At 47.2% G+C, this 26,719-nt stretch overlaps 2 protein-coding genes across 3 annotated transcripts; one reads left to right on the forward strand and one right to left on the reverse strand.

The window, feature by feature from the left end:
* Nucleotides 1-105: 105 nt before the first annotated feature.
* macir (macrophage immunometabolism regulator) lies at nt 106-4,685 on the reverse strand. Its single transcript, XM_030084417.1, has 2 exons — nt 4,556-4,685; nt 106-3,122 (listed from the first exon to the last, which is right to left on the reverse strand). The coding sequence occupies exon 2, from the start codon at nt 3,117-3,119 to the stop codon at nt 2,469-2,471; it is 651 nt and encodes a 216-aa protein (XP_029940277.1). The 5' UTR covers nt 3,120-3,122; nt 4,556-4,685; the 3' UTR covers nt 106-2,468.
* A 2,972-nt stretch (nt 4,686-7,657) lies between these two features.
* Nucleotides 7,658-26,711, forward strand: reep5 (receptor accessory protein 5). 2 transcript variants are annotated; one of them, XR_003930597.1, is made up of 6 exons: nt 7,658-7,887; nt 8,032-8,125; nt 12,215-12,353; nt 13,353-13,521; nt 14,108-14,303; nt 26,701-26,711. XR_003930597.1 is itself a non-coding variant. In XM_030084751.1 (5 exons), exons 1-5 carry the CDS (start codon nt 7,770-7,772, stop codon nt 14,155-14,157), a joined length of 570 nt encoding a protein of 189 aa, XP_029940611.1. In that variant the 5' UTR covers nt 7,658-7,769; the 3' UTR covers nt 14,158-14,357. The 2 variants fall into 2 exon arrangements, 1 of the variants encoding a protein (XP_029940611.1); XM_030084751.1 differs by lacking the exon at nt 26,701-26,711 and having other exon boundaries at nt 14,108-14,357.
* The last annotated feature ends 8 nt before the right edge of the window (nt 26,712-26,719 follow it).

The raw sequence follows: 26,719 nt of genomic DNA on the forward strand, positions 1-26,719 counted from the left end.
GAAACATGAACTTTAAATGAACATTGTGTGTGTGTTTGTCCTGTGGTGGACAGCTCCACTGCTCATTCCTGGTGCAAAATACAGTGAGAACACACACACAGCACACCGGTCTGGTAGAGTTTTATTTCTATAATAATAACAAAGAAATCACAACAGTTAGTAAATGTCAGTGGATGCAGCTGCAGCTTAACGTGACACGTGATCTTAATGAGTCTTAAATACAGTGAGAAGAAAGCAGAACTGAGTGGAGAAAATAAAACATCAGGTCATAAAGGAACATCGGAACTCTCAGGTGTGTGGTTATAACATGACACTTTGAATTAATTAGGGTTTTTTTTGTTGAAGAAAACACAAACTGACGTGATCTTCTCATAGATCTGTTAGTAACAAGCTTTAAGGATCTAACAGTCAGTGTTTAATATCAAGCACACGTTTTCTTTTTGGCTTTAGTCTTGAGTAGAAGAGAGAGTGAGCGACTTTACACACAGTAAACAATGAAACCGCCGACCGACACAGCATCTCCACAGTGTGTGTGAGGACGGGTTTTCTGATCGCACAGCTCCTCTCAAGCCGCTATTGATCAGATGCAAAAAACCAAGACGTTGAGGAAAACAAGGAAGGCCCAGCCGAAGTTAAAGAAAGGAGCATGTTTTTTTTGTTTTTTTTCAGGTTATTCCACTTTAACTGCTGCTTCACAAATAGCAGAGAAACATCTCATCAGGTTGGATTCATGAGTGGGCTCGCTGGCTACACACACACACACACACACTGACAGAGTTCAGCAACTTCATCTCTTCCTACACCACGAAACAGGGGTGTCCAACATAAGGCCCAGGGGCCAAAAGAGGCCGCCGGAGTGGCCGACCCGGTCCAAAGAAAACACTAAACCTTCCACTTGTATCAATCACAGCTGGAGTTCTCACTGTTTAGTTTGGGCCACAGTGTTTTCGTAGCAGACGATAAAAACCCTAAATCCCAGAAACAAAGGATTTTTTTCTTCTTTTTTTATTATTTAACTGCATTTTCCACCAGTAGCCATTTCTTAAATGAGATTCTGCTGAAAGTTGTTTTTTGGGGGTTAAATGTCATCTTTGACATCTTTCAGGTTTGTAAAACAAAACTGAATTAAATTTTCCTTTCAGAGGAAACATTTGGAGTTTGACATCAGCCACAAACAGCTGAAGGCCTGAGTTTAGGAGATCAGACTCCTCCTCTTCCTCCTCCTCCCGCCGCCGCTCAGCAGGGGGGCGGGACACACGTGTTTAAGAGCTCTGCGTGTTCTCATGGCTTTGTTACAGGAAATGTACAAGGAGATGTCCAACAGTGCAATCGGGCGCAGAGGTCAGTGGACACGGGCACACTCAGACCGCCGTGCACGTTAAAACCGACGAACCAACACGTCCATGCACCACATCTAAAACTCCGCCCTCCTGTTTCAGTAAAATATCAACCTAAAACTACTGAGAGGCCACTGGGGCTCTGATTGTTCTGATGCACTCGTCCTCTTCCATTAGAAACAAACACTCGATGGGTAAAACGATTAGTAAGCTTCATTAAATGTAATATAATATTAAAACGATTTTCCAGAAACCTCCACTATCAGGCAGACGGAAAAAGAAAAGGCTCCGTTCCAGATGTTGAGTCAGAATTCAGTCGCACTCGGCACGCACCAAGTAAGGCAGAGGAATCGAACCGTGAAGTTCTCCTAAAGTCCACACGCCGACAGACCTGCTCTAAGATCTGCTGTGTTTCTAAGAACAGCAGAGCTGGAAATCCCCGCAGAGAGCGAGGGTCTGGCGGTGAGTGGAGTCCAGGCTTTGGAGATTGGGAGTGTGTGTAGTGGTTTGCACCGCTGCCTCACAGCCAGCGGCGACGGGACTGAACCAAACTGCCACCTGCTTTTTCCTTCCACATGGGGAGCAACATATTTCAAAAAACACACACACACACACATCAATTCTGCTCCATTAAACAGCAATAAATAAATCAATCAATAAATAAATAGGCAACATTAACAAAGAACTACCTTGTGAAACTGTTAATTCTGTGCAGCTCCACAAGCTGAGAGAACGGAACCCTCCACAGGACATTCAGCGAGCCGCTCGCCGGACGGACAGCGACAGTGCATTTTAAAGCTGATACAGAATGTGATATGTGCTTCTGCCGGCCGGGCGCCGACGCATCCGTGTGTCTTCTGGACGGTACAAAAACACACAACACTGTCGATAAATAGGTCCACCAGTTATTGCTAAGTTTATATAATTCACATTTTTTTAACCTCAACAAAACCTCACGACGTTATGTGTACAGCACGGGTTAAATCCCCCCGGGTGAGAATATAACAGGATTATGAGACTGTCCTCTTAAACGACTCTTTATAATCTGAGTAGAAAGGAAACCGAGCTGGAAATAGCACCTAAATCCCCGGGAGGGTGGCGGGCAGCTAAAAAAGGCCCTCCCGTGCGCTCTCATGTCTTGTTGCGGGTGAAGACTCGCTCGCCCCGCAGGGTGAGGTGCTGCAGCTGGTACTGCAGCACCTCCGTGTCCGACGACTCCTTGATGCTGATCTTGTCCAGATTCAGGTAGTCCAGCGATTTGGAGTGGGCTCGCTTCCCCTTGAGCAGGCAGAGAGGTAGAGGAGGGTGGAGGGCCTTCCCGGCCTCGCCCGCCGCCGCCGCCGACCGGAGCGCCGGGTCGCTGGAGCTGGGCATCCGCCGGCGCCGCCGCCCGTTGGCGGCCGGGATGTCGTAGGGCTGGTAGTAGCGGCCCCTGGCCTTGAAGATGCGCGAGGACCGGTGGACGCCCAGGTCGGCGGACTTGGAGCCGCGCACCGGGCCGGACGCGGCCTCAGCGGCGGGGCCCTTCTCCGGCGGGGCCTCCGACCACGTGTGCGCCAGCTTGAGCAGCTCCTCCCCCGTGGTGAAGCCCACCAGGTAGTTGGAGTCCATGTGGAGGATCTGGTAGCCGGCCACCGTGCCCCGGATGGGCGAGCACGGCGTGCTGGCGCAGCGCGGGCGCTCGGCCTCGGGCTTCAGCGAGGACTTGAGCTCAGCCGCGGGAAGAATGGCGACGTGGGTCCGCGACACTCCGCCGACGTCCATCTCCATCCTGCCAGACATGTCCTGACGCACGGGAGGAGAGAGAGGAGCAGGAGTCAGAGAGAGGCCGAAGAGTTCACCACAAACACGCCGCTCTGGTTTTCTACCAGGTTTTCCCCACAATTAAAGTTGAAATGTCCTATTAAACTGAACTGATTGAGAAAAATTAAAAAAGTTATGAAAAGTAAAAAAAGACAAAAATTGTGTAGGTTGACATGTGGACATTTAAAAACTGCGAAATGATTCGAGGAATCCAGTCGACAACCAGCAGCTCTGTGCAGTTTGATGAAACCTCCTGAATCTCGTCGGATCAGCGGTGACTCTGTTGGTCCCAGCCGATCGGGTTTGACAAAGAGCGGCCTGTTGTCCCAGAGCGGCGGCGGCGGTGATTACTGAGGAACAGATCCGGCGCTCATGTGAAAACGATGACGGAAAGTTTGCTCATCGTGGAGAAACCTGCTCACTGAGGGTTTCTCTGAAGCCCCGAGGCTCCTTCCAGGAACTGACCTGCAATTTCATAATAGTTAATCTCTTATCTGAGTCTGTTTCCAGCATTAATTCCCCACAGATTAACTTCAGACATAACAGAGCGGCTAATCTCGTTCCACAGGCAAACTACCAAGAAACACGGAGCGGCGTCTGACCTGCTCCAGCTGCTGGATCTTCCTCCTTTCTGTTTGTTTACAGTGTGGAATCATGTGCAGCAGTGGAGGAAATATGTATTAGATAGGAGATCAGAGCTGGACGCAGCTGTTTATTTATGAATGGGAACAAGAGAAGAAGAGTGTGTTATTGTCTTTTCTTTGCTCAGGCCTGTGCTGGGATCACACACTTCACACACACATCATGCAGAGATAACACAACCTGGTGGATGACCCGGATCACGTCCTGAATGAGGGAATATGAAGATGATGCTGGAAATCTGCTGCTGTCATGTGTTTTATTCCATTACAGGAGGAAGATGGTGGCTGCTTTAATAATGTAATAACCAGGAGATAACTAAGGCATTATCACACACGCGCGCGCGTGGGTCGGTGGGATGCGGTGTTCCCCGGCTGGAGGAGGAGGAGGAGGAGGAGATGACGGCGCAGAAGATGGCTGTGGCTCCGGATGACAGGCCGAGTTCAGGCTGCCCTCCATCCGCAACACCGAGCCGCAAAGGCCCGCAGCGCCCCGCACCGCCCCGCACCGCGTGTCCCCGCTCCAGGCTCAGCGAACCCGCGGGTCACCCGATCCTTCCAGATCCTTCCTTCACATCACGGCTCCACGGAAACAGGAACAATAGAGCGGGGTAGAAGGCAGTGGAGGCAGGACGGGAGGCTCCGGAGGGAGGATGGACGGCAGGAGGAGCGGGGCAGCAGCCGCCGGAGGCCCGGCGGGAGCCGCGAGGAGCCGCCGGAGGGGCGGCGGGAGCCGGGAGGAGGGCAGAAGCCGGGGGGAGCAGAAGAGAAGCCTACCCGTTCGATGCGGAGGATCCGGGCCGGGCCTTCCTGTCCGTGCTGTCCGCTCCGAGCTGCTCTGCCTCCGCCTGTTCCGCCAACAGCACCGACACTTCCGCTCCACCCACCGCGGCACGCGCACTATAAGCACTGACGGCACGCGCACACCGGCACGCGCACTCCGTCAATAATCAGGATTCCCTCTTCTATTCTATTCTGTTCTATTCTATTCGATTCGATTCCTAATCTAGACTAATCTGTCAGAATTATAATAAAAAACACCACCCAAAAAAGGATTAGGCAAAATAAATAGTAATATAATAATTTTCATAGTCAAAACTACTGGATTTTTGCATTTCCTGTTCGGATGTTGAGGCAGCTGAAGCTGAGTCCCTCAAATCTACTTTTTTCTTGATGTTTTTCAGTGACTGCAAAGATTTGATGATTTCCGTGTAGTTAAAATACATAGAGGAGAAAAGATTGACTTTATTTTAGACTGAAAACTCCACATTCACGATAGAAAATGTGATTTTTGAGAAAGAGTACATAAAAGAGCAGCACACTGTTTCTGACAGCTGACATGAATTTAGCATTCTTCTCTACTTTGTGAGTAAAATACTCTGATATGAGAAATACACAGGTTCTGTGTGCAGAATAAAACTAATGTAAGGTAAAATGAATACATCTCAAGGGTTATTTAAGTTCAAATTAAATAATTCCTCTTCTTTCTCTTGTGTAAAGAGCCACGTTGGCTGTGACAAAGTAGATCAACACCTAAAGCTGACAACATGAGCTCGCAAAGCTCTTCTATTTAAACGACAGGTTTATTTTCTGGAGCACAATAAGAACCGGATCTCTTCCTTTGATTTACCTGTACAGGTGTGTGTGAGAGGCGACATAGACAAACATTTTCTCTCTTCTTTTTTTAAATTTATCTTAAAAAAACAGTTAAAGAAAGTAGTGTGAGCACATCTGTTGTTGTTCTCACAAACCAAAGCAGGTCTTTTTTGGTTTCCTTCCATAATTAATTAAAATCCTCTAACTTCGATTTTAACCCCAGTCATTGGTAGTTTTCTTTCCATGTCTCACTGAAAATTCTTAAATAATTTAGTTAAAATGATTTCAGTCTTTCAAATCTTATATTTCAACCATGATCCCCCAAAAAATCTGTTGAAATCAATGTTGTTGCTATTTATTAAAACATTAAAGTATGTAATAAACCTTTCAAACATTTTTTTAACATGAAATAATACCCATTTTGTGTTTTAAAACATGCTCACAAATCTTAAGTTTCCACAATTTATTTGTATGAAAATGATAGAATATTTTTACAAATGGATGCATTTTTTTTTTTTTCATTTGTTTATGTTCAGGACTGAAACAATTGTAGCGATTGAATAGTGATTTAACACAATGGGAATGGAAACAGTAACATTTTATATGACATTTTTTACTAAAAGATGGCATTTTTCTCAGTCAACTCTTCCCCCAAACAGAACTATTAAATTATTTTTTTTATCTTTAATACATCAAATGTCTTTTGCTTATCCTCTGTATTTGAAATGTGGCTTACATTTCCCACAATGATATAAAATGATTTGATTCATTTAATATAAATTTGAGGGTTAAAATCAGGACATAAATTGATCCAAAGATTCCTGCAGTGACAAAATGTTCATATTTGCTTTGAAGGGTGTGGCTTTATTTGAACGGAGAGGAAAAATACAGCAGCATATTATTCACTGAACTCAATCTTCTCAGAAATATTAATAATAATGCATTAAAATGAAATCTGTTTCCAAATATAAACTCAAGTTTATTGTAACCTCTTACAAGAATTCTAGTTTACGTTCAGGGAAATCAGGGAAATATTGAGAATAACAAGAATTAATGTTGATGATCAGTGTGTGTGTGTGTGTGTGTGTGTGTGTGTGTGTGTGTGTGTGTGTGTGTGTGTGTGTTACTGTTCCTGTGGTTTGCAGTGTCATCAAACAGGAAGGGTGCGGCTGCTGTGCAGTGTGGGTTCGATCCCTCAGCGTTGCCTGACAGGACACGCAGGCTGTTCCACTGCAGCACAGGCAGATGTTTGGCATCTGTCTGACCTGACTGTAGCCCACATCTGAGCTCCCTGGACCCGGAACTGAAGCTTGATCCCGGAGTCACAGACTGTGAGACAGGAGCGCCTGTCAGACCAGGATGAGGGAGAAACACAGACAGTAGTTCTTTGTAATCGCAGTTCAGCCACAGCAGCAAGGTGGATCAAGTTAGTGTAGATGAACCCAAACACACTTCCAATTCCTTTCACAGTAAACATATCACGCATTACATAATTGAAATCTGGACGGAAATAAAATCAGTGGGAATAAACAGAAAAGAACAATCAGCAGCCGGAAACTTAACATTCAGGCTCTGTTTGAATGGCAGCGTTAAAAACAAATCATTTTTGTGTTTTCGCTTCATAAACATTTCACGTTTACAATGTTTCGAAAATGATATCAGTTCACACGGAAATGACAGGCACTGAAAACGATGTAGTTTTCACGTTAGGCCGCTAGTTGGTGCTGGTTTTGTTTTCATGAAATCACACAGGTATGCAATGTTTGTTGCACATGATGCTGTTCAAACACTGCAAATAAAGATATCCTAGATAGGCCCTCTAAATAAAAAAAGCTTTACACAACTGAAATATCACTGATGTTTTCACAAATAGGAAAATATTTGGGTTTAAAAAACAACATATTTATGGGAAAGCTCAATGAGGAACAGTGCAGGGGATTATCATAATGGGATGCAATTTCCAGGGATTTTATTATCTCAGGCTTAATCGTGGTTATACTTGTATTTGTTATTATGTAGCTACTGTGATGATTGTTATTAAACTACCCTGCTTAGTGCACGTTCTGTTAAAAGTGTAAAACACCATGTGTGAAACGGGTGTTTTGGTTTATCAGCCCTTTGTGTCGCATGATGTGCCTGAATACATATGAATAAAATTGATTCTGATATAAAATCTCAGTTATTAATTTACTAAAAGTATTATTCTTATTATTTTATTACTGTTTAATTATACTGAAGTCGGAGTCAAGCTCTTATTATGAAGGGACTTCCGGTGGGTGTGGAGTTTCCACTGTGCGGCTCGGAGTCTGCAGGCCGTCAACAGAAAGCAGAGGTTCTCCGGAGGTCTCCGTGCTGTCTGCTCCCCTCTTCTCTGCGGTCACATCCTCACTCAGCCATGGCGCAGGGCCTGAAGGACAGGTTCGAGAAGTTTCTCCACGAGAAGAACATGATGACGGACGTCCTGGCGCGGATCGAGGCCCGGACCGGAGTCAGCAGGACCTACATCGCCCTGGGTGAGGGAGGATGGAGAGAGGCAGAGGGGGAAGTACACACTCCGAGAGGTGACGCGCGCTTTAATCTGTGTGTGTGTGTGTGTGTGTGTGTGTGTGTGTGTGTGTGTGTGTGTGTGTGTGTGTGTGTGTGTGTGTGTGTTCCAGCTGTGGTCGCTGTCATCGCTGTGTATCTGGTCATCGGATACGGAGCCTCCCTCCTCTGCAACCTCATAGGCTTCCTCTACCCGGCGTACATATCGTGAGTGACACACACACACACACACACACACACACACACACACACACACACACACACACACACACACAGGCACCACTGTCAGTTATTCCCTCTATTATTACCCTCCACATGTCGCCTGCTCTTATTTCAGCCTCAGACTGAAGTTCTCAGTTTGATCCTTTATAATTAAACTCTGCAGGATTTTCTTTAAATGTATTTATAGATTAGATTTTCGCAGATCCTTCCTGTCTCAGCGGTAATTCCTCAGATCTGACCATAATTAGAGCACATTGTTTCAGACACAGCAGTCCTCTTGTTATCCTGTCACTCATGTGAACTCTGTTTTTAAATGATTTTTCAATATTACAAGAGTCATCTATAAAGTTTGCTTAACACAGTGGTTATACGATCAGATATCTTGTAAAATGAGAGAAATCACACATATTTCACCATTAAAAAGTCTCCATGTGGGCTTCACCCCCCTGTGTTTATGATCCTACTGATCGGACTTAATGGAGGGACCATTTATTGAACACACTGTCACTTTGAAGCTTCAGTAAAGCCTCCTGTAACACTAAACAACATGTTGTTTATACCTTTAGAAGCAATTCTACAAGAATGAACACATTTCTCAGTTCACCGGCAGATTTCATTTGTACACTAGTATCCTTGTCTTTTCACAGATTTGTTTAGATCCACTGTGAATTTTAAGGAAAATATGATATTCAGAATCCTCCCAATGTAATTCTGAGCATGCTGGGGCAGTAAAGCCAGCTATAGGATGCATTAAAAGACCTGAGGTGCTCATCTTTCTGAGGAAAATGACTGTATATGATCAATGTAGAGTTTCTTCCAAATTAACCTTCAATGAAAATGGAATAATCTGAGTAAAATCAATATTTTTAGCAGTTAATTAATTAGTAACATACAGGATGAGACAAATGCTCAGTGACATTCAGTTTAAGTTCATGTTTCAGCTGCTTATTGTTAAATAAAATGTCAAATGAGTCATATTTGCCATTTAATTTTCTGTCAGTGTATTTTGGTTTTAAGGTATTTGGATGTTAGACTGTGCAACATTTCTTTTCAACTGTAAAATGTTGTGCAACAGAGGAGCCTTGTGTGACGTGTGCGGACTTTCCCTCAGATTATCTTGTGATCACTTATTACAAATGTGGAGACTGACTTTAGGACCGACGGTCTAATAATAAATATCTGATGCTCTCGTGGTCGCACGGCGTCTCCTCGTCTCCTCGCTAGACAGAAGGATCAGTTGGTTTTTAATTGTCTTTTTTTACGTTAAACTTGAAGGATTTGAACATTTTAGTTCAGAAGAAAACATGACGAGCCCGGACCGTTAAAATAGAGCTTTATTAGTTTATAAGTGGTGTATCCCAGTGGATTCATTTCATTTAAAGTTATAATCATGAGGTTTTACACCTCCAGTGTCTGGATCGCCTTCCGCTGTCCTTTGATGACTCAGGTTTTATTATTCAGAACAATGTTATAAACACCTGATGGGGGCAGTGCGAGTGATAAATCCTGATAGGGAGCGTAAGAAGAGCCGCTCGGAGCTGCTGCTGTGAAGGAAGCCGCACATGAGTTCGGACCTGAAACTCTCACTCATGCAGGGACGATTGAATACTGGTTTCAAACCCGCTCTTCCACTTTGCTGGCGAATTTCGAATCACATATCAGCCTAAAGAGGCTGTTGTCTTTGTTTCCTGACACAGTGGCAGCGACCCGAGCCACTTCCACTCCCGGGCAGCAGCTCTCGTCTCCTCTTTCATCCTCTGAGAGACACATGAAAGCAGACGATCACAGCTCAGGCTCAGTAACAATGAATTTGGCGGCCAGACTTCTAATAACTGCAGCTCCTTTACAGCACAGTTTAGATCCAGTCGGACTAGAATTTACTGCTGACAGACCAATACAGTGCTCCGGTGCTGGACGTGTGATTTGAATGTCTTCTGAGTGACGCCACACACTGAAAGGACGGTCGATCCTCTAAGATGTGGAGGCACGGAGTGATCGGCTGTGAAGGAAGCCCGAGTGAAAACAAGAAGGCGTGAGTGACGAGTGTCGACAACAGCAGGATGTTTCGCCTGCGCATCAACCCGAAGCGATGTTACAGCTGGAAACTGGAGTTTCTTTTTGCTGTAACTTGTGAAAAGTGATTCATGCACAGCCTCGGGAGGGTTTTGCTGTCATGTAGATGTCTGAGGGCCGACTCAGCATTTGCATCGGGTGGGTCATGCACAGCAGTAATCGGGACGCCAGTACACTTCCAATGCGAATAAAAGCGCCTCTGCTCTCTCCAGAGTCCGTCGTACTGTCCCACCTCTGCAGCGTTTGGCCTGCTAGTGTGTGAGTGTGAGTGTGTGTGTGTGTGTGTGAGAGATCAGGCTGATCTGGGGCATTGTTTCTGCGGCAGGAAGAAACTAACCCCAGGTTTATGACTCACTTCAACAGTCATGAAGGTTTGTTCTGATGCGCAGAGAAGAGGAAGAGAAAGCAGCGGGAATGGACGGCCAGCAGGAGGATCTCGGTCAAATGTCAGGGAGGAGGAGGGTTAAAGGTCAGGTGAAGGTGGTGGAAGGCAGGGAGATGAACAGGAGAACAGTGCGTGTGTCTGTGTGTGTGTGTGTGTGTGTGTGCGGTGGAGCTGTTTCTCAATAACTGAATGAAACACCGTGCAGGTGTGAAGCTGACTTCCGCCGTGACTGGAGTGAAACGCAACTGCGACACAACATCTTGACAAAACCACTTCCTGTTGACCCAGCTTCCTTTTTCCTCCTCTCTCTTTTAAAATGTCAGTGCAGACCAACGGGACAGGAAGTGCTTCATCTTTTTGAGTTGAGTTGAGTGCAGTGTGTGCTCGGTGTGTGTGTGTTTTGTGCGCTCGGTTGTGTGTCGTCAGGCGCTCGTGGGCAGGGTGTGAGCGCTCCCTGAGCAGACCTGCTGCGACACGCTCGCCGTGCACAGTGTCACCTTTATGCTGTAATCCCACAAAATAGGCAGACCGATCCAGATTCAGCGGGTTAGGAGGTGAGAAGTGACCGAGCCCGGCCGACACCACAGGTGTGTGTGTGTGTGTGTGTGTGTAAAGAGACAGGTGTGCCTGTTTACACTGAGTGAGGCCAGAAGGACACACACACAGTTTATTTACCATGTTTGCCTTCCTGATTAAGGCATGCCGGGTGTGTTCCTGGGAGTTGATGCTGAAGGATTAATTGACTGTTAGCATGTCTGAAAACCTTCGGTTTGTTTATGATGATATTTGTTTTTCAAGTGGAAACATTTTCTCAGCTGACCCACCGCAGCTTTTATTTGCGGACTTTAAAATCTGTTTTTGCTACAGAAGCCTGGTGGATTGTGATTGGCTGGCCTGGCTCTTGGTTACACTGCCACCTGTAGGTCTGTTTTGTTCATAGCAGTTTTTATGCAGGTTTGTTTAAATAATTATTTTGGTGTAAAGTGACATTTTTAAAAACGTACAGAAGGAAATATCCCTGTAAGTACCTGACTATGTTTAAGTGTGGCCTAACACGTGCAGAGGGAGTTTAAACCCCCGTCACTTCATGGTTCTTCGGCCACAGACGGACTGAAAGTGGACGTTCAGTGATGAAAATAACGGTGATGACCGCGGATCAGAATCTGTTTTGCTGCCTCTGTTTGAAACCCTACATCCATCGCTGCTGCCGTATTTAACTCAGAGCTTCATGTTGCAGTGCCGGGTAAGGTTTGCTCGTTTGAATAAATGTAGCATGACGTTTTTTTGTTTTTTTTTGCAGTTGTGACTAATTCCTTCAGTATGATACCTCCCGATGCAGCCGTTCAGATTCATTTCCAGATTATTCAGCTGGCACGCAGTCGATCCTGCTGGATTATCTGATGGCGCTCATGTTTCTAACACTTGGTCCAACCCTGTTTCAACACTGGGAGCCTTTATAAGGCAGCAGCCGTTGCTTCACGGCCCTTAATGAGTAACTTCTGCACTCCTCTTTTTTTTTTTAACCCTCACAAATGTCAGAACTGGTTCCTTTAGACCCAAAACAAGTCAGAATGGATGAGAGCGCTGATCAGTGACTGTTTTTTTCTCTCCCGCAGCATCAAAGCCATCGAGAGCGCCACCAAGGACGACGACACCAAGTGGCTGACCTACTGGGTGGTGTACGGAGTCTTCAGTGTGGCCGAGTTCTTCGCCGACATCTTCCTCTCCTGGTTCCCCTTCTACTACATTGGAAAGGTGGAACACACACTCAGCTTCCTGTGTGTGTGTGTGTGTGTGTGTGTGTGTGTGTGTGTGTGTGTGTGTGTGTGTGTGTGTGTGTGTGTGTTCAGCTCTTTATTTTTGAATTAACACAGACTAAAGAATGTTCCCTGTGTGAGAACACAGGGACCTTTCTACTGAGTTGGTTCAAATGTGATATTGGTTTATTACATTAGGGAACAGTCTGACCATGCTGTATTCATGTTGGACCATATCTAAGGGAACTTTTACTATACTAAATGTATTTTTCTTACTTTTTCCCCAATTATCCTTCAATTGAATTATACTTCGATTTATCATTACTGAAACACAGAATAAAAACATTTAACATGAACCTTTTCATATTTTACTGTTCCCCACTGTAAAGAAGTATTTAGAAAAATAATGTATTAATTTTTTTCCCTAAAATATTCACCTTACTTACAAAAAAAAAAAAAAAATGAAAAGAACCTAAAATATCTATTCAAATACAATATTTAGGAAACTGTAAAAAATTCTCCCATGAATTGAAAGTTGGGAGTTAGAGGTTTGGACAGCCAGCTCCCAATAGGAGATTTTGAAGTATTCATTTTAAATGTTCTCTCATTTAATGTCTTCTGATAAAATAAATGATGGAATGATTTTAGTATTACAGGTCTGAATACTTCATTATTTTTTAAAATTTGATTTTTACTGTGCCTCAGCAATACCAGGTTTTCATAATTCATATTTAATTTTTTTTATAAAATGATATGTTCTACTGATGGAAATGTAGGAACTATGCTAAAAAGCCACTGAAAGGTTCTGATTCTTTCTAGCTGTGGAAGCCTTAAATGTTTTTTTTAAAGTTGTTTTTAGTATTTTTGTTTTGGCCGTCTTGAGCAAAGTGCTGCTGTTCAAGCTGTTCAGCTCCAGTAGTGTTGTTTGTGCGGGATGCTCAGACTGTTGTGGCTCAGCTGGAGCGTCTGTCCTGATGCGCCTCCTTGTCTTTGGCAGTGCGCCTTCCTGGTGTGGTGCATGGCCCCCACCCCCTCCAACGGCTCCGTGCTGATCTACAACCGCATCGTCCGGCCGTTCTTCCTCAAGAACGAGGCCAAGATCGACGACGTCGTGAAGAACATCAAAGACAAGGCGTCAGAGGCCGCAGACAAGTTTAAAGATGAGGGTGAGTGTGTGTGTGTGCTTGAATTTTTACAATTTTTGTAATTATTTGACCAGAATGAAGCTGCTTGCGGGCCAGTTTTGGCCCACGGGCCTTATGTTTGACACCCCTTCTCCAAATGATCATTTTTGTATTTAACTCCTGACAATTTAGAATAAGAAATGATAATTTATAACATGTATTTAATGTTTAGCCATTCCAGCTATTTTATTAGTTTTATTTTGAAATGATTTGGTTGTTTTAACTGCAGCAGTTGAGGTTTTAATGGTTTTATCTCTTTCAGCAGTTTTACTTTGAATTTTTTTTTTTTTTTTTTTAACCAGATTTGGTCATTTTAAATGATGTCTTTTATTTTAGAAGTCTCGGGTGTTTCTGTTTTCATCATGGCAACACTTGAATTTCTCTCCACACTTTACAAATTTTGTTTTTCTTTTTTTTGTGTGTGGATTTATTAGTTATTTTTTGATAGAAAAGATTGTAAACCCAACTCTTATCATCTCAGTTGAGGAGACTGGAGCCGTCTGGAGTTTACCTTCAAAATAAAAGTCTCATTTGTCACCTGAACTTGCTGTGTTGTTTGTGTTCACAGCCAAGCGAGCCACGGCAAACATCATGTTTGAGGAGAAGAAGAGCACCTGAGGCGGAGGCGGGGACCCGGGCGTCTCTCCACACAACATGTTGCCTTGAAACCTTTGTTTGGAAGAAATGTGTTACGCTCCCTGAACACGTGTCTCAGTCGAAGCCATTCCACTCCACAGATCACTTATTTAACTTTGCCTTGCGCAGTGTGCGTCTGCCTCGCTCTGCTTTGTCAGCCAAATAAAGAACTCCCACTCACACCGCTGTCCTGATGATTCTCTGTTCACTTCAACAGATTTTACCTCGAGATGACTTTCTTTTTGTGTGTATTATAAACCATAATGTGTCTTTTGATGGATAAAGTGCACCAGAGCAAGCCTGAGCTATAAACCTTATCAAGCAGAAATGATGGTAGAGACAGGAAGCTGCTTCAGGAGAGGGATAGTCTTTCATTTAGAAACCACAGGCTTTATATGACAATTCAGATCATTTAAACCACAATGAAGCGCCATTCGTTTGCATTTTAACAGATTAAGACAATCGCCCTCATTGAAAATCACAGATATAATTTTATCTAAAGAGTCTTATATTTAAAGGTGCTTTAAGGAGTTTGCACGTTTTATGCGAAACAGCGCCCCCTGCAGGCCGTGGGTGTAATGCAGCTTAGTGAAAAACTCGTGCCTGTGGCTCGCGTGCACGGAAGAGAGGAACTCCTTCCTCGCTCTTTTAGTAGCGCTCAAGTTTCTTTTACCTGCTGGAGTCTGTGTGGAGCTGTGGCAGTGCTAGAAGCCAGTCTTTTCTTACTTTCTGGAAGATCCTGCTCAGTTGTTGCTCACTAAGCATCTGGCGGAGTAATGGCGGACAAAACGAAACCTAACTAAATCAGGCCAGCTGGAGCGTGCATTACGTCATTCCTTTCAAATTCTCCCCCAAAAAATTGTGGTGCCGGACCGGCACTGCAACTTTCAAGTGACAATTTAGCGCTGTTAGAGGTACTTGTAATGAATATGTCAGGGCACATTGTACACATCATTAAAAATGTGTAACATATTTATGGTGGAAAATAAGTATTTTTAAAGTTGAAAAACTCCTTAATGCACCTTTAAACTTCAACCTTCTCAGGAAACTTACTGTTTGAAATAAACTGAAGGAAATTAAAGTGGAGAGAATGTGACGTGTGGGATCTGAACATTACTGTCTCAGATGTCTTTTGAAACCACAACTACACCTGTGTGATTTCTTCATGTGCACCAATTTCACTGCAACGGGAAGTTTTCCCACAGTTACAAAAACAACCAGCAGCACCATCTAGTGGCCTGGAATGACAACAACACCAGTTTCAGTGTTGAACTGACAGTTTTCAGGATGCTGCCATATAAACGGGAACACAGAACTCACCAGTCTCCATCTGAGCCGCCGTGCGAAGCGGCGCCTCCGATGGCCTCAGAGGAATCACTTCCTGTCCAGTTGTCGCTGCTGCTCTGACGGGAATACAGCTTCTCAGCCGTGTGAAGAATCTTGTGCGTTGTGAAATTACTTTTGTGGGTGAACTGTGTCCCAGGAATACGGCTTCTCACCTGCGTGGAGTTTCGTGTGCTTCGTCATGCTGCATTTCTGCTTGAAGCGTCTCCCGCAGGGCGTGCGACCTCTCCTCCGAGTGAGAGCTCATGTGGGCCGTCAAGTTACTTTTCCTGGGGAACTTCTTGCCGCATGTTTCACAGGAATGCGGCTTCTCACCTGTGTGAAGCTTCCTGTGGCGTATTACACTACGACCGTAGGTGAAATGTGTATCACATACCTCACAGTAAATCTTCCTGGATTTTCCTGAACCTTCCCGGTTTGCTTTATGTTAAAAACGGTTCTTCTTCCTCTTTAACTACTTGTAGTTGTAGTTTTTGTTGAACCTGTCCATATTCTGGTCCCTCGTCTTCCTCTTTAAACTGCAGATGTTATGATGGATGTTCTTCCTCTTTTATCTGTGGATGTTCTGGTTCCTCATCTGCCATTCTGGAGTCTCTCCTCTGGCTTCCAGAGCTGCCCTTCGAACACATAGTCTTCTTCTTCTTCTTCTTCTTCTTCTTCATCTACAACATGTGTTGTAATGTTTGTATGGTGGGCTAGAGGTGCAAATGCGCTGCAAACAGCAAAAACGCTGCAAACACAGAAATGATGTAAACACATAAAACACATGCAAGAAAATAATGCTGCAAGAGAAAAATGCTGCAATCACAGAAACGATGCAGAAACAGACTTGCAAAATCACAAAACGACTGCAAACGAAAAATGCTGCAAATATATAAAAACACACACAAGCGCCCGAAACAATGGCAAGAAGAAAACGCTGCAAATTCAATCCACAATGGAAGTGCACCAGGTCGCTCCAAGAAGAAGAAGAGGAAGAAAGTATGGAAGCCCTACAAGGACATGGTTAAATACTTTTTTTATTTCCTCCGTATTGCCGTGATAACAAGTTAATTTCAGTGGTTTTCTCGAGATCTTGACTTATTTTTCCTCATTATCTCGAGAAAAAGACAATCTTACGGTGAACCGGAAATCCCAGTGTAACCCAGACAAGTGTGAGCACAAATGGAGAGTGACCCATCTTCTGAGTTGTCTGATTTTGAGTATGTTAGACCTCAAAGAAACTACAGAACTTACCTTGAACAGCTACTCAAGGACAGAGCTGAGAGCAGCCGTTATAGACTTGAGGAGAGAGAAGATACCATTTCCAGGAGTGACAGTGTTTCAGAAGATCGTCCTGTGGGAGGTCGAGATCGTCCCGTTGAGGAGGATGGGCAGAGTAGATCCCCAGAGTCCGATGCCGAACCTGAAACTGCGTCTAGTGAAGACCAGAGACAACCAAGTCCTCACAACGTATTCCCCCCACAGACACCTCCGAGGCCCAAACGAACACTTAAACCTGTTGTCAAACTCACTTATGATCAACCGGGTAAATCCAGAGATCAACCTCTCACCATAGTACACAGAGGCATTACCATACACATTGGTAAAACCTAGTTATACCTTCCGTATGGTTACATTACATCTGATGAGGACATCAGGCGTTTAGGAGGGGGAGGATGTAACCCAGACAAGTGTGAGAGAATATATGAAGATTATTGAATTATGGAATGAGTTTTGCAAAGAAGTGAAATTTATGTTTGTTTGAGTAAATGTTTACCATCTGACTGACAGAGATGAGGAATGACATGTATGAGTTGTATTTTATTTTTGTTTTGTTTTGAAGGGCGACACACAGGAAGTTCTGTGTCTGTGTTTTCTTATTGGCCGCCCTGGTGTATATTAGCTTGATTGACTGAATCCGGGGGAGGAGGTGTGTCCTATGCGTATGCTTGACGGCAGAAGCCACGGAGAGGAGACGCGGCCGTCGGACTAATTAAGTGTTTTCCCTGAGATCGCTAGCCCAGCGGCTGTCGGGGAACACGGAGTCCTGCGTTGTGGACCGGCGGTAGTCTGGAGCCACCCGATCTGGCCGGTTACAATCCTGCAAACTCTGCAGACTCTTCACCAATCCGGCCTGGAGGTGAAGACTACGACCTGAAGGAAGGCGCTGAGGCACAGGACGGCTGACTGGGCTCCCTGGACGCTTCTGCTGATCATCGCCATCGTCGTCATCTTCGTGATCATCACCATCGTCGTCATCTTCGTGATCATCACCATCGTCGTCATCTTCGTGATCATCACCATCGTCGTCATCTTCGTCATCATCGCCATCGTCATCATCATCATCATCAGGACACTCCTGGATTCTCTGGCGCAGGATTCACAATACTGAAGCTACGGACCAGGTACTCTTTTCTTTTCTTTATTTTGTGCTCTGAGAGCGAAGCGGCCTTTGAGTTTCTGGCCTCACCGCTCCCAAGCATCGCCCAGGCCTGCAACTTAGGACAGTAAGCCAGGTGTGTGTGTGTGTGAGTGGGCCCCTCATACTTTACTTTAACCCCTCTAAAGCAGATGGATTTCGGTTTTGGTTTACTTTATTGTTTCAGTAAATTATGATCTCTCTTTAACTTATGGTTTGGTGTTTTGCTTCATCTGCTTCTGCTTGTGACTGATTTAACTCAGGGAGAGCAATTAAGTGAAGAAGCTTCATCCCATTTATTCAACAGATAAAGATATAAGGATCTGGGAGGCCCTTACCTCAGACAGTGGGTAAAGGTTACACCAGTCTTTCACCAGACAGCGACGCTCCGCTGCCACGGACCACAGACAGAGGTGAGTTCAGTCTGTTCATGAGTCTTTTGTACTGTTACCCATTTCTGAATAACTTAGATGATGCATGCAAACCAAAAACTATCTGTCCAGAGTCTGCACAGTGGAACTGCGATAGTTACCCCTAAATTCCACATCCTCCGGTCAGCTCCGTCTGCGCTCAGCTCAGCTCCGGTCCGACCGCCGCAGCAAATACGTTGCTATTTTAATGACTGTAGCTGATTTCATAGCCTCCGTTCTGCTCCGGTCCGCTCCGCTCCGCTGCGCCCCGCTCCACTCCGTCAGTCCAAAATAGACCAGAGGTCTATTTTTCTCTCCGGTCCGGTCTGTCAGGTCTCCGTACGCATAAATTTCCACAGTTCAGATGCACCAAACGGGAAAGAGAACTCCAACAACCTCCGGCTTTATACAAAATAAAATCATTTTGTCTTTATTAAAAACTTTAAACTGTTCAAAGACGTTGGTTTTTTTTTCGTCAATTGTCGGATATATCACGAATAGACATACCATACTGATTAAAATATACACTTTAAAAAGAGGGCAAACAAAAATTAAAACACACTATCAAATTTTATTTGACAAACTTCTGTTTTGCCTGTACTCAAACTATAGTCGAACGTTTCTGAATGTTTACACAGCTGCATAAATGACCCATTTGCAGGCTATTGTCCATAAATTTCGTGTTTTCTACAAAATACATAGCCTATTCAGGACCGTGTATGCATTTTATTCTGAAAGGCCCGAATGTCAACATCCTGTTGCACGAAATTCAGCGTGTTGAAGCACAACAACCAGGAGGAAGAGACGCTGATTTTGGAAGTGGAGAATCATAAAATTTTATATGACCCCAGTCATCCTTTCTACAGGATGTACAGAGAAAGATGCCAGTGTGGCCCAGACTGCTCAGCTTTTGGAGGTCGATGCGAAGTAGCGCTGCGCTGCTCTGCTTCTCCGGCCGGGCGGAATAGAGACGCAGCGGAGCAAAGCGCACGCTGTGGGTTTTGAACAAACGGAGCGGTCCGGAGCGCAGCGGTCCGGAGCTGAGCGGAGCAGAGACGCACGCAGTGGAATTAAGCAGTTTGCCTCCTAATACAGGGACCTGTGTGTTTTCTTTTGTCTGACCCAGACTGTGTCTGTGATCTGGAGCAGGATGCGTTGCAGCCTTGACCCAGCCCAGAGAACTGCAACAACCTCGCCAAATTCACCAGGTCAGCTTTTCCATGCTGCTTTATGCAGACAGACCTGACATCTGAGAAAAATAGTCGAGCAGTGAGTTAAAAGCTGATGGGGACAATCTCAAAGACAGCAAGCAGACTGCTGGAGAACCTTGTTCCAGGAGTTCTAATCAGTGTAAAACTTAAGTGGGGACATGGTTGAAGGGTCTCCTTCAGTTCTGCTTTGTTTTGTTTTTGTTTCGTTTTGTTGAGTTTGCACCTGTCGGCCACCGTATATTTGAGGTCTGAGGGTGGCAAAGGGAAAGTCAGGAAAGTTTGTAATGTGTCTCCACATGTGATCCAGTAAATGTAAACTCCACTGGAGAATAGCTGTTCAATTCCAGAATGAACAGCGCGCACCACATTTATTGCTGTGAATGGACCCCTCTGGCGCATGCGCAACACCAATTACTACAGTCGCAAAAAGTAGTCCGTTCAGTAATTCTAATCACAGTTATGTCGTGAACAGACAATTAAATAAGAACCAAAGTCTTTAGTTTTCATTTGAAGTCAGTGATGTTTACACAACTTAAATTAGCTTTTGGTAAATGATTGCTTCATATGGATATCACGAGCATCACGAGGGGATTTCATTCACTCACCAAGTGTGATTCCACTCTGGTATTTTTCAGACACACACAAACTTTCATAGGACTGCCTTCGATCTATTCCCTCTGTTTCTCCTCCTCAAGGTGATTTACTGATGATCCTCCACAACAACAACACAAGACACTTCCTGGTTACACATGTGAAAACACGTGATTGGCTGCGGCTAGTATCGCGAGAACTGAGACAAAACGAGACAAAACGTGAACGTAATGGTGTTTGCAGCTTTCTTTTTGGCAAGGAGCAAGATCACATTTTTTTCTTACAAAAAGCTCGATACTATGGAGGACCAAAACTGTCATGATAAAAAAAAAAAAAAAAAATAGAAAGTAAATTTATATGCTATCATAGAAAAAAAAAATCATGACTGAAAAAATTTGACTCAAATTATTGTTACTTCAATTCATTTGATTATTTGGTGGTTTTTTAAATTATTTTTTACCTTATTAAATTTTATGCCTGATGCGGAGAGCTCCATCAGAAGAAATAGAAAACTGCTGGAAGAGAGGAAGAAAGGAAAAAAAATCAGGTCTGGCAGGCATCTGCCAGAGAGCTGGGAGTGGAAGATCTGGACTTCTGCTCGCCGGTGATTTGGCCTGTTGTTCCTGTGTGGATGATGGAAAGAAGATTAAAGGCCTGCTGGAAATATCTGGAAGGAGGAAAGAGTAAGAGGTTGCGTGTGAATTTCATGCATATGTGGAGGACAAGTACCACCGCACATTCTTCCAAGTATAGACCGATGGATGGAAGGAGCCAGGAACAGAAGCAACAGCAGAACATCAAACCAGCTCAGTGTGTTCTCTGTGGAGATGTATGTCATTTTGATGGCATTAAAGTGGGTCAGAGAGAGAAAGATAATCAAAGTCAACATCTGCATTGACTCAGTATCAGCATTAAAGAGCATCCACTCAGGTACATCCCGCAGTAGACAAGACTTGCTTCACAAAGTAAGTCAAAGTTATCGACTGACTTGAACATTATCATATATATTTCTATCTATTATGTTCACAAAAATCAATAAGTCACAAACAAAGGGAAGAACACACAAATGACACATTTGAACAAAGGTTTATACATCAAATTTATTTATTAATGAAGACAAAGGATATTTATTTATTACTCTGCCGAGGAAAATTCACATTGTTACAACAGCAAGGGTCATATATGTAATAAAAATAGAAATAACTTTAATATATACAATATTTACAATGCTGAGGGTGAAAACAGTATTTATACACTGTGCAAGGAGGAAAACTATACAAGGAAAATAACTAAAATATGTATACTGTGGACAGTGCAAACAAGTAAATAAAAGATATTTTCACTCAAACATATGCATGTTCATAGCACTACAAATTTCTCATGAACATAGAACTAACATTTTTACCTCAACAAATGTTTTTCAGAATCCCTGTGGGGGTAAACAAAGACTTGGTGCTGTGATTCGCCGGTCCCTCCCCTCCCCCGGTTCCTGTGTCGTGAAAGGAGTTTTGCAATTTTCAGAGGATCAGAAAGAGCAAATCTCGCGAGAACAAACGACAGTTACGAATGTAACTATGGTTCTATGAATCCCGGATGTCCGCCAGAGGTGGTACTTAAAGCACTGGAATGTTCCCTTCGCGCATGCGTAGTTCGAGTATGTATACCAACAATCGTCACTCGTGACCCCTGGGTGACCTAAGAACTGGATAAGTTCAGGGCTCCACCCACCAATCGTCTCCTACGGAATCTTCTCACATGACCACGAGGATTCCGAGTGACAGAGCAATCTGGCGGTCATCCGGGATTCATAGAACCGTAGTTATATTCGTAACTCTCATTCTATTTCATTAAAGCAGTGGAATGATGAATGCCAACTTGGTCACGAGGAATCCCAGAGACCAATCGCACAGTACCAACCGCAGTGGATGCGGAGGCACAATGGCCAACCTGTAGGACCCGGAAAGGTGCCAGGCCTCATCCTGACGGCAACAGCCCATAGCTCGCCCAGGGGCACCCCCTCCAGGGCGACCCATGGCATGGACACCGCCCTGGTGGAGTGGCAATGCACACCCTCGTGCAGAAATCACCCTGCGGCCTAATAGGAACGGCAAACAGTGTCCACAACCCAGTGGGACAGGCACTGCCTGGAAGAGCAGAGCCCCGACTAGGGCCACCGTAGACAACAGGCTGGTCAGATGTCTGCACATCTGCCGCAGCAGCCATGCAGCGTCTCAGAGCTCTAACTGGACACAAGAACTCTGGCCGGCGCACCGCCCGCCCCATCCGGGTGCCACCGGAGGCATGCTGGGCGAATAGACAGCACGCGTAGTTTCCCCACATGCTATGCCGTGGCAACGGCCAGCATAAACGCCATCTACGTAACACCTACTGCAGCTCTGCTTGCTGCCAGAGGTTCGAAGGAAGGCTGACACAAGCTCTCCAGCACCAGATGTAGATCCAAGATGTAGATCCTGTGTGTGTGTGTGTGTGTGTGTGTGTGTGTGTGTGTGTGTGTGTGTGTGTGTGTGTGTGTGTGTGTGTGTGTGTGTGTGTGTGTGTGTGTGTGTGTGTGTGTGTGTGTGTGTGTGTGTGTGTGTGTGTGTGTGTGTGTGTGTGTGTGTGTGTGTGTGTGTGAGCCTCAGCCCCACTGAGGAAAGCCCTGAGGAAAAAGTGTGGTCCCCAATCGCGCCACCTGCACTCATGCATGGCGGGCTGGCCCGCCGCCACATACACCCCCAGGGTGAACGGGGACCGGGCTACGTTAAAAGACTGCAAAAGCCCAGGACCACGGGGGACTGGGCAGGGCACCGGGACCTCCTCATGGCTGTTGCACCATCGTGCAACCAACCTCCACCACTACCATACAGCCGCCAGTAGATGGCGCCCTAGCATCTGAGGCGGCTCGCCCGACAGGCTCCAAACAGCTGCTCAGCAGCGAGTCGGGCCCCTCAGTCCCCAGGCGCAAGACAGAGACGGCGAGGACGGGGTTGTCCCCCCCGGCCACCGCGCTGAGACAGCAGAACCCTCCTGCTGAGAAGGCGCCATGGTCTGCCGCGGAACAACCGGCGGAGCAGAGGAAACCAAGCCCACGCCGGCCAGTAGGGGGCCACCAGCAGCAGTGTGTGTGCCCCTCTGAAGCACCCTGATGGGCGTCGACCAAGGAGAGGGGCCGGCGGGAACGTCCACCGAAGGACTTGTGGCCAAGAGTGCACGAGCGCCCTGTTTCCCAGAGGCCCGCGGCTCTCGGAAGGTCAGGTGGAAAGAGGCCACCTCCTAAACAACCCCTAGCGCACATCTCCCCCATGGAGGCACCACCCCCCTGGTGGAGGATTCCAACAGGAGAGGGAGTCCGTAAGCGCGTTGAGGCCCCTGCAGGCATACAACCTGCAGGCCAGTCAGACAGGACGCCAACCGTCCACAATGCCACTGGGAGGCCTGCCATCACCAGACGGGCCTGCCCACGAAGCCCGGCCGATACTACGCTCAGTAGGGGAATGGACCCCCCGGCGGGGACCTTGGCCATCGCCCTAAGCCGGCCTCGTACCACTACAAAAAGGGTCTGTACAAGCCTGGGAGAAGGCAAAGCATGGCCGCCACCAGCTAGAGGCTCCGGGCCAACACCTAGAGTGCGGCCCGGTAGGACAAGACGGGGCCAGGGTGATAAGCTGCCGGAAGGGGGCGCATGCCACCTGCACAGCCGATGCCACATCACCATGTCAGCAAGGTAGCGGAGCCACATCCGGGAGAGGGAGTGGCCTCACGGCGGCCCCACTGCCCTCCGTCTCACAAGACGGCACCTGCTGGGAAACAGGCAGGGGAGGATACAGCCGAACCGACACCCACAGGGTTGGTCAGAGGGTCAGGAGTCAAGGTCAGTGCAATACGCTGAAGAAGGGGCATACGCCGCCTACACAGCCGGCGCACGAAGGCGAGGCCAACAGGGAGTAGCTGCACTACGCTCAGGGGAGGGAACAGTGGCACAGCAGTGTCCCCGTCCCTCTGGCCCCTTCGCCAGAGGCGCCCTGCTCCAAAGCAGGCACCAATAAGAAGGAAGAACACAACAGTGCTTCCACTGGCAGTGCCCAAACCAACACTCATCGCCTGGCTACCGCCACCTCGGGGTCCAACAGCAGGGGAAGCAGCAGATGCGGCCTATAACCCAGAGCTCGCTAACACCAGCCCTACCGCAATCAGCAAAGATCATGCCGACAAGCCAAGCGAGGCGCGCACGAATAGAGCTCCGTCCAGGAGAGGGAACGGCTGCTCAGCAGCCCCCTCCTCCATCAGCCCCTCACAGCAGTGCCACCCACCAGAGCGGGGGTGCAGCGCAAATCACCGGGCTAGCAGCTCAGAGAGCCAACCCAGGCGGAGTGCTTAGCAACCTCCTGCACTGTCCACCCGCCTCACAGTGCCACCCGCCGGAACAGTGGGTGCACGCAACAAGTTGGTACAACGGCAGTGCGACAAGCTGGGGGAGGGGCGAACACCGCCCGCACAGCGGACGCCGTGTGATCAAGCCCATGAAAACCAGCTGAGGCCGTACGTGGGAGAGGGGACAGCCGCGCAGCGGCACCCTTGTTGCTGTGCTGTCGGGACGGTACCCAGCCAGAAGAAACAGCAGCATACAAGAAGCAGAGGGAGGAGGTGTGTGCCACCTGCACAATCAATTTCAATCACCGGCCAGCAAGCCGGCAGAGTCACATCCTGTAGAGGGATGGCCGCCCCCGGCAGCCTCCCTCCATCAGTTACCACTAGTTCCACCGCCAGTGGCGAGGTGGGGATGTGTGCACACAGCACCCAGAAGGCAATAGAACAACAACGATGCAGTAAGCTGAGGGAAGGCAGCCCACACCGCCTACACAGCAAATGCTAACCACCGGCCAGGGTCCCAACTAAGGCTACGTCGAGGAGAGGAAACAGCTGCCCAGCAGCTCCCTCCTCCAACAGCGTCCAAGTGGCACCACCCAACAGCAGCGGGGGCGTGCATCACACACCCACCAACAATAGGAAGGGGGGAAACTGCGGGGGGGGTACACCGCCCGCGAAGCAACGCAGAACACCAGGTTGTCCAAAACAACGGGGACAGCGGTCGTGGCTGTCATCCACCTATGGGGGGGGGGCTCCCCAGGCAACACCATGGTGAGAGCCATCCATCGCCAAACACGCGGCTCTCCCACCTCATCTCACAGCCGACACGGATGGTTGAGGGGCTGCGCCACCTGCACAACCAAACCAGACACCATCCACGACCAGCAGAGAGAGTGGCCACCAGGCTGCCCAGTTGACCAGGGACACCTGCTTCTCATTGCTCCGCAGTGATGCCATCAGTCAGAGTATCAGGTTCCCAGGACGGTGGTGTGCTAACGCGGGCTCAAAAAACAGAGATAGACCCCTGGCCTGCACAACAACGTAAACGCCAGAGAATGCTACTAACGGAGAAGGAACGCTGCGGCTCCCTCCGTCTGCTAGTGGTGGTGGAGTGGGGGTGCACGTGATAACCAGAAGCATGTAATGACTGGGGCACGCGGGGGCGGTGCCGCCTGCCCGCAACACACATCACTGACCAGCCGCTCAGCCGAGTCGTGCGCTAGCGGCCGCATGCTAACACCCGCCGTGGACCGCGCCCACCGCTGTGGCAATGGCGGCCCCCCGTCCATCCGCCAGCGGCGACGTCATCCGCCGATGCGGGGATGACACAACAGAACAGAAAAACACGCAGCAGCCGGTTGCAAGAGGTGACTGGGCCTCCTATGCCACAACACACATCACAGGCTAGCTGCTCAGCCGAGCTAGCGGCCGTACGCCGCCACCAGCCGTGCCACTCGCTGTGCCCCGCCAGCCGTGGTGGCACGCCCGCCGGTGCAATAAGCCCAAGCCAACAGCCACGGTGAGCCTCGCACGTCGTGGAGCTCAAGGCGGCTGCACAACAGTCAGAAGCACAGTAGCACAACAGCCAGATTGCTGCTTGCTACCTGAAGCTGGGTGAGAACGCCAGCGGTGTCCCTGACCCCCAAATAACACCGACCATGCCGCAATTTAAACCAGCCCGGGGGGGAGTAGCCGCTCACCCCATCACTCACCATGAGGAATAGTAGATTCAGCAACCTTACCGTCTGCCGGAGGTATGAATGAATCTCTCACCACAGGCGACATGCAGCGCCGCCGAGTCAGGTGAACGGGACCGCAACACGTCACAGCCTTTGGAGGGCACTTAGGCAGCTCCGACCGCTAAGGTCACAGGGCTCCCAGCGACGGTGCATCATGATGCCGTATAGGCTCGTCCCGTCAGGTGCACCCGAACTGAAAGCGAGAAGAAAATTAGGAGACGATTGGTGGGTGGAGCCCTGAACTTATCCAGTTCCTGAGTCACCCAGGGGTCACGAGTGACGACTGTTGGTATACATACTGGAACTACGCATGCGCGAAGGGAACATTCCAGTGCTTTAGGCCTCTGGCGGTCATCCGGGATTCATAGAACCTACTTTACTGCACTCATACGGGAGTACAAGTTTAAAAACATGTAAAATAAACATGAAACCCTCGCTAGCATTAGCAACGCCACCCTTAGGTGCTCACGGATGGCGGAA

Source organism: Salarias fasciatus (genome assembly GCF_902148845.1).
Source record: "Salarias fasciatus chromosome 7 unlocalized genomic scaffold, fSalaFa1.1 super_scaffold_4, whole genome shotgun sequence".
In the NCBI taxonomy this organism is placed as follows: domain Eukaryota; kingdom Metazoa; phylum Chordata; class Actinopteri; order Blenniiformes; family Blenniidae; genus Salarias; species Salarias fasciatus.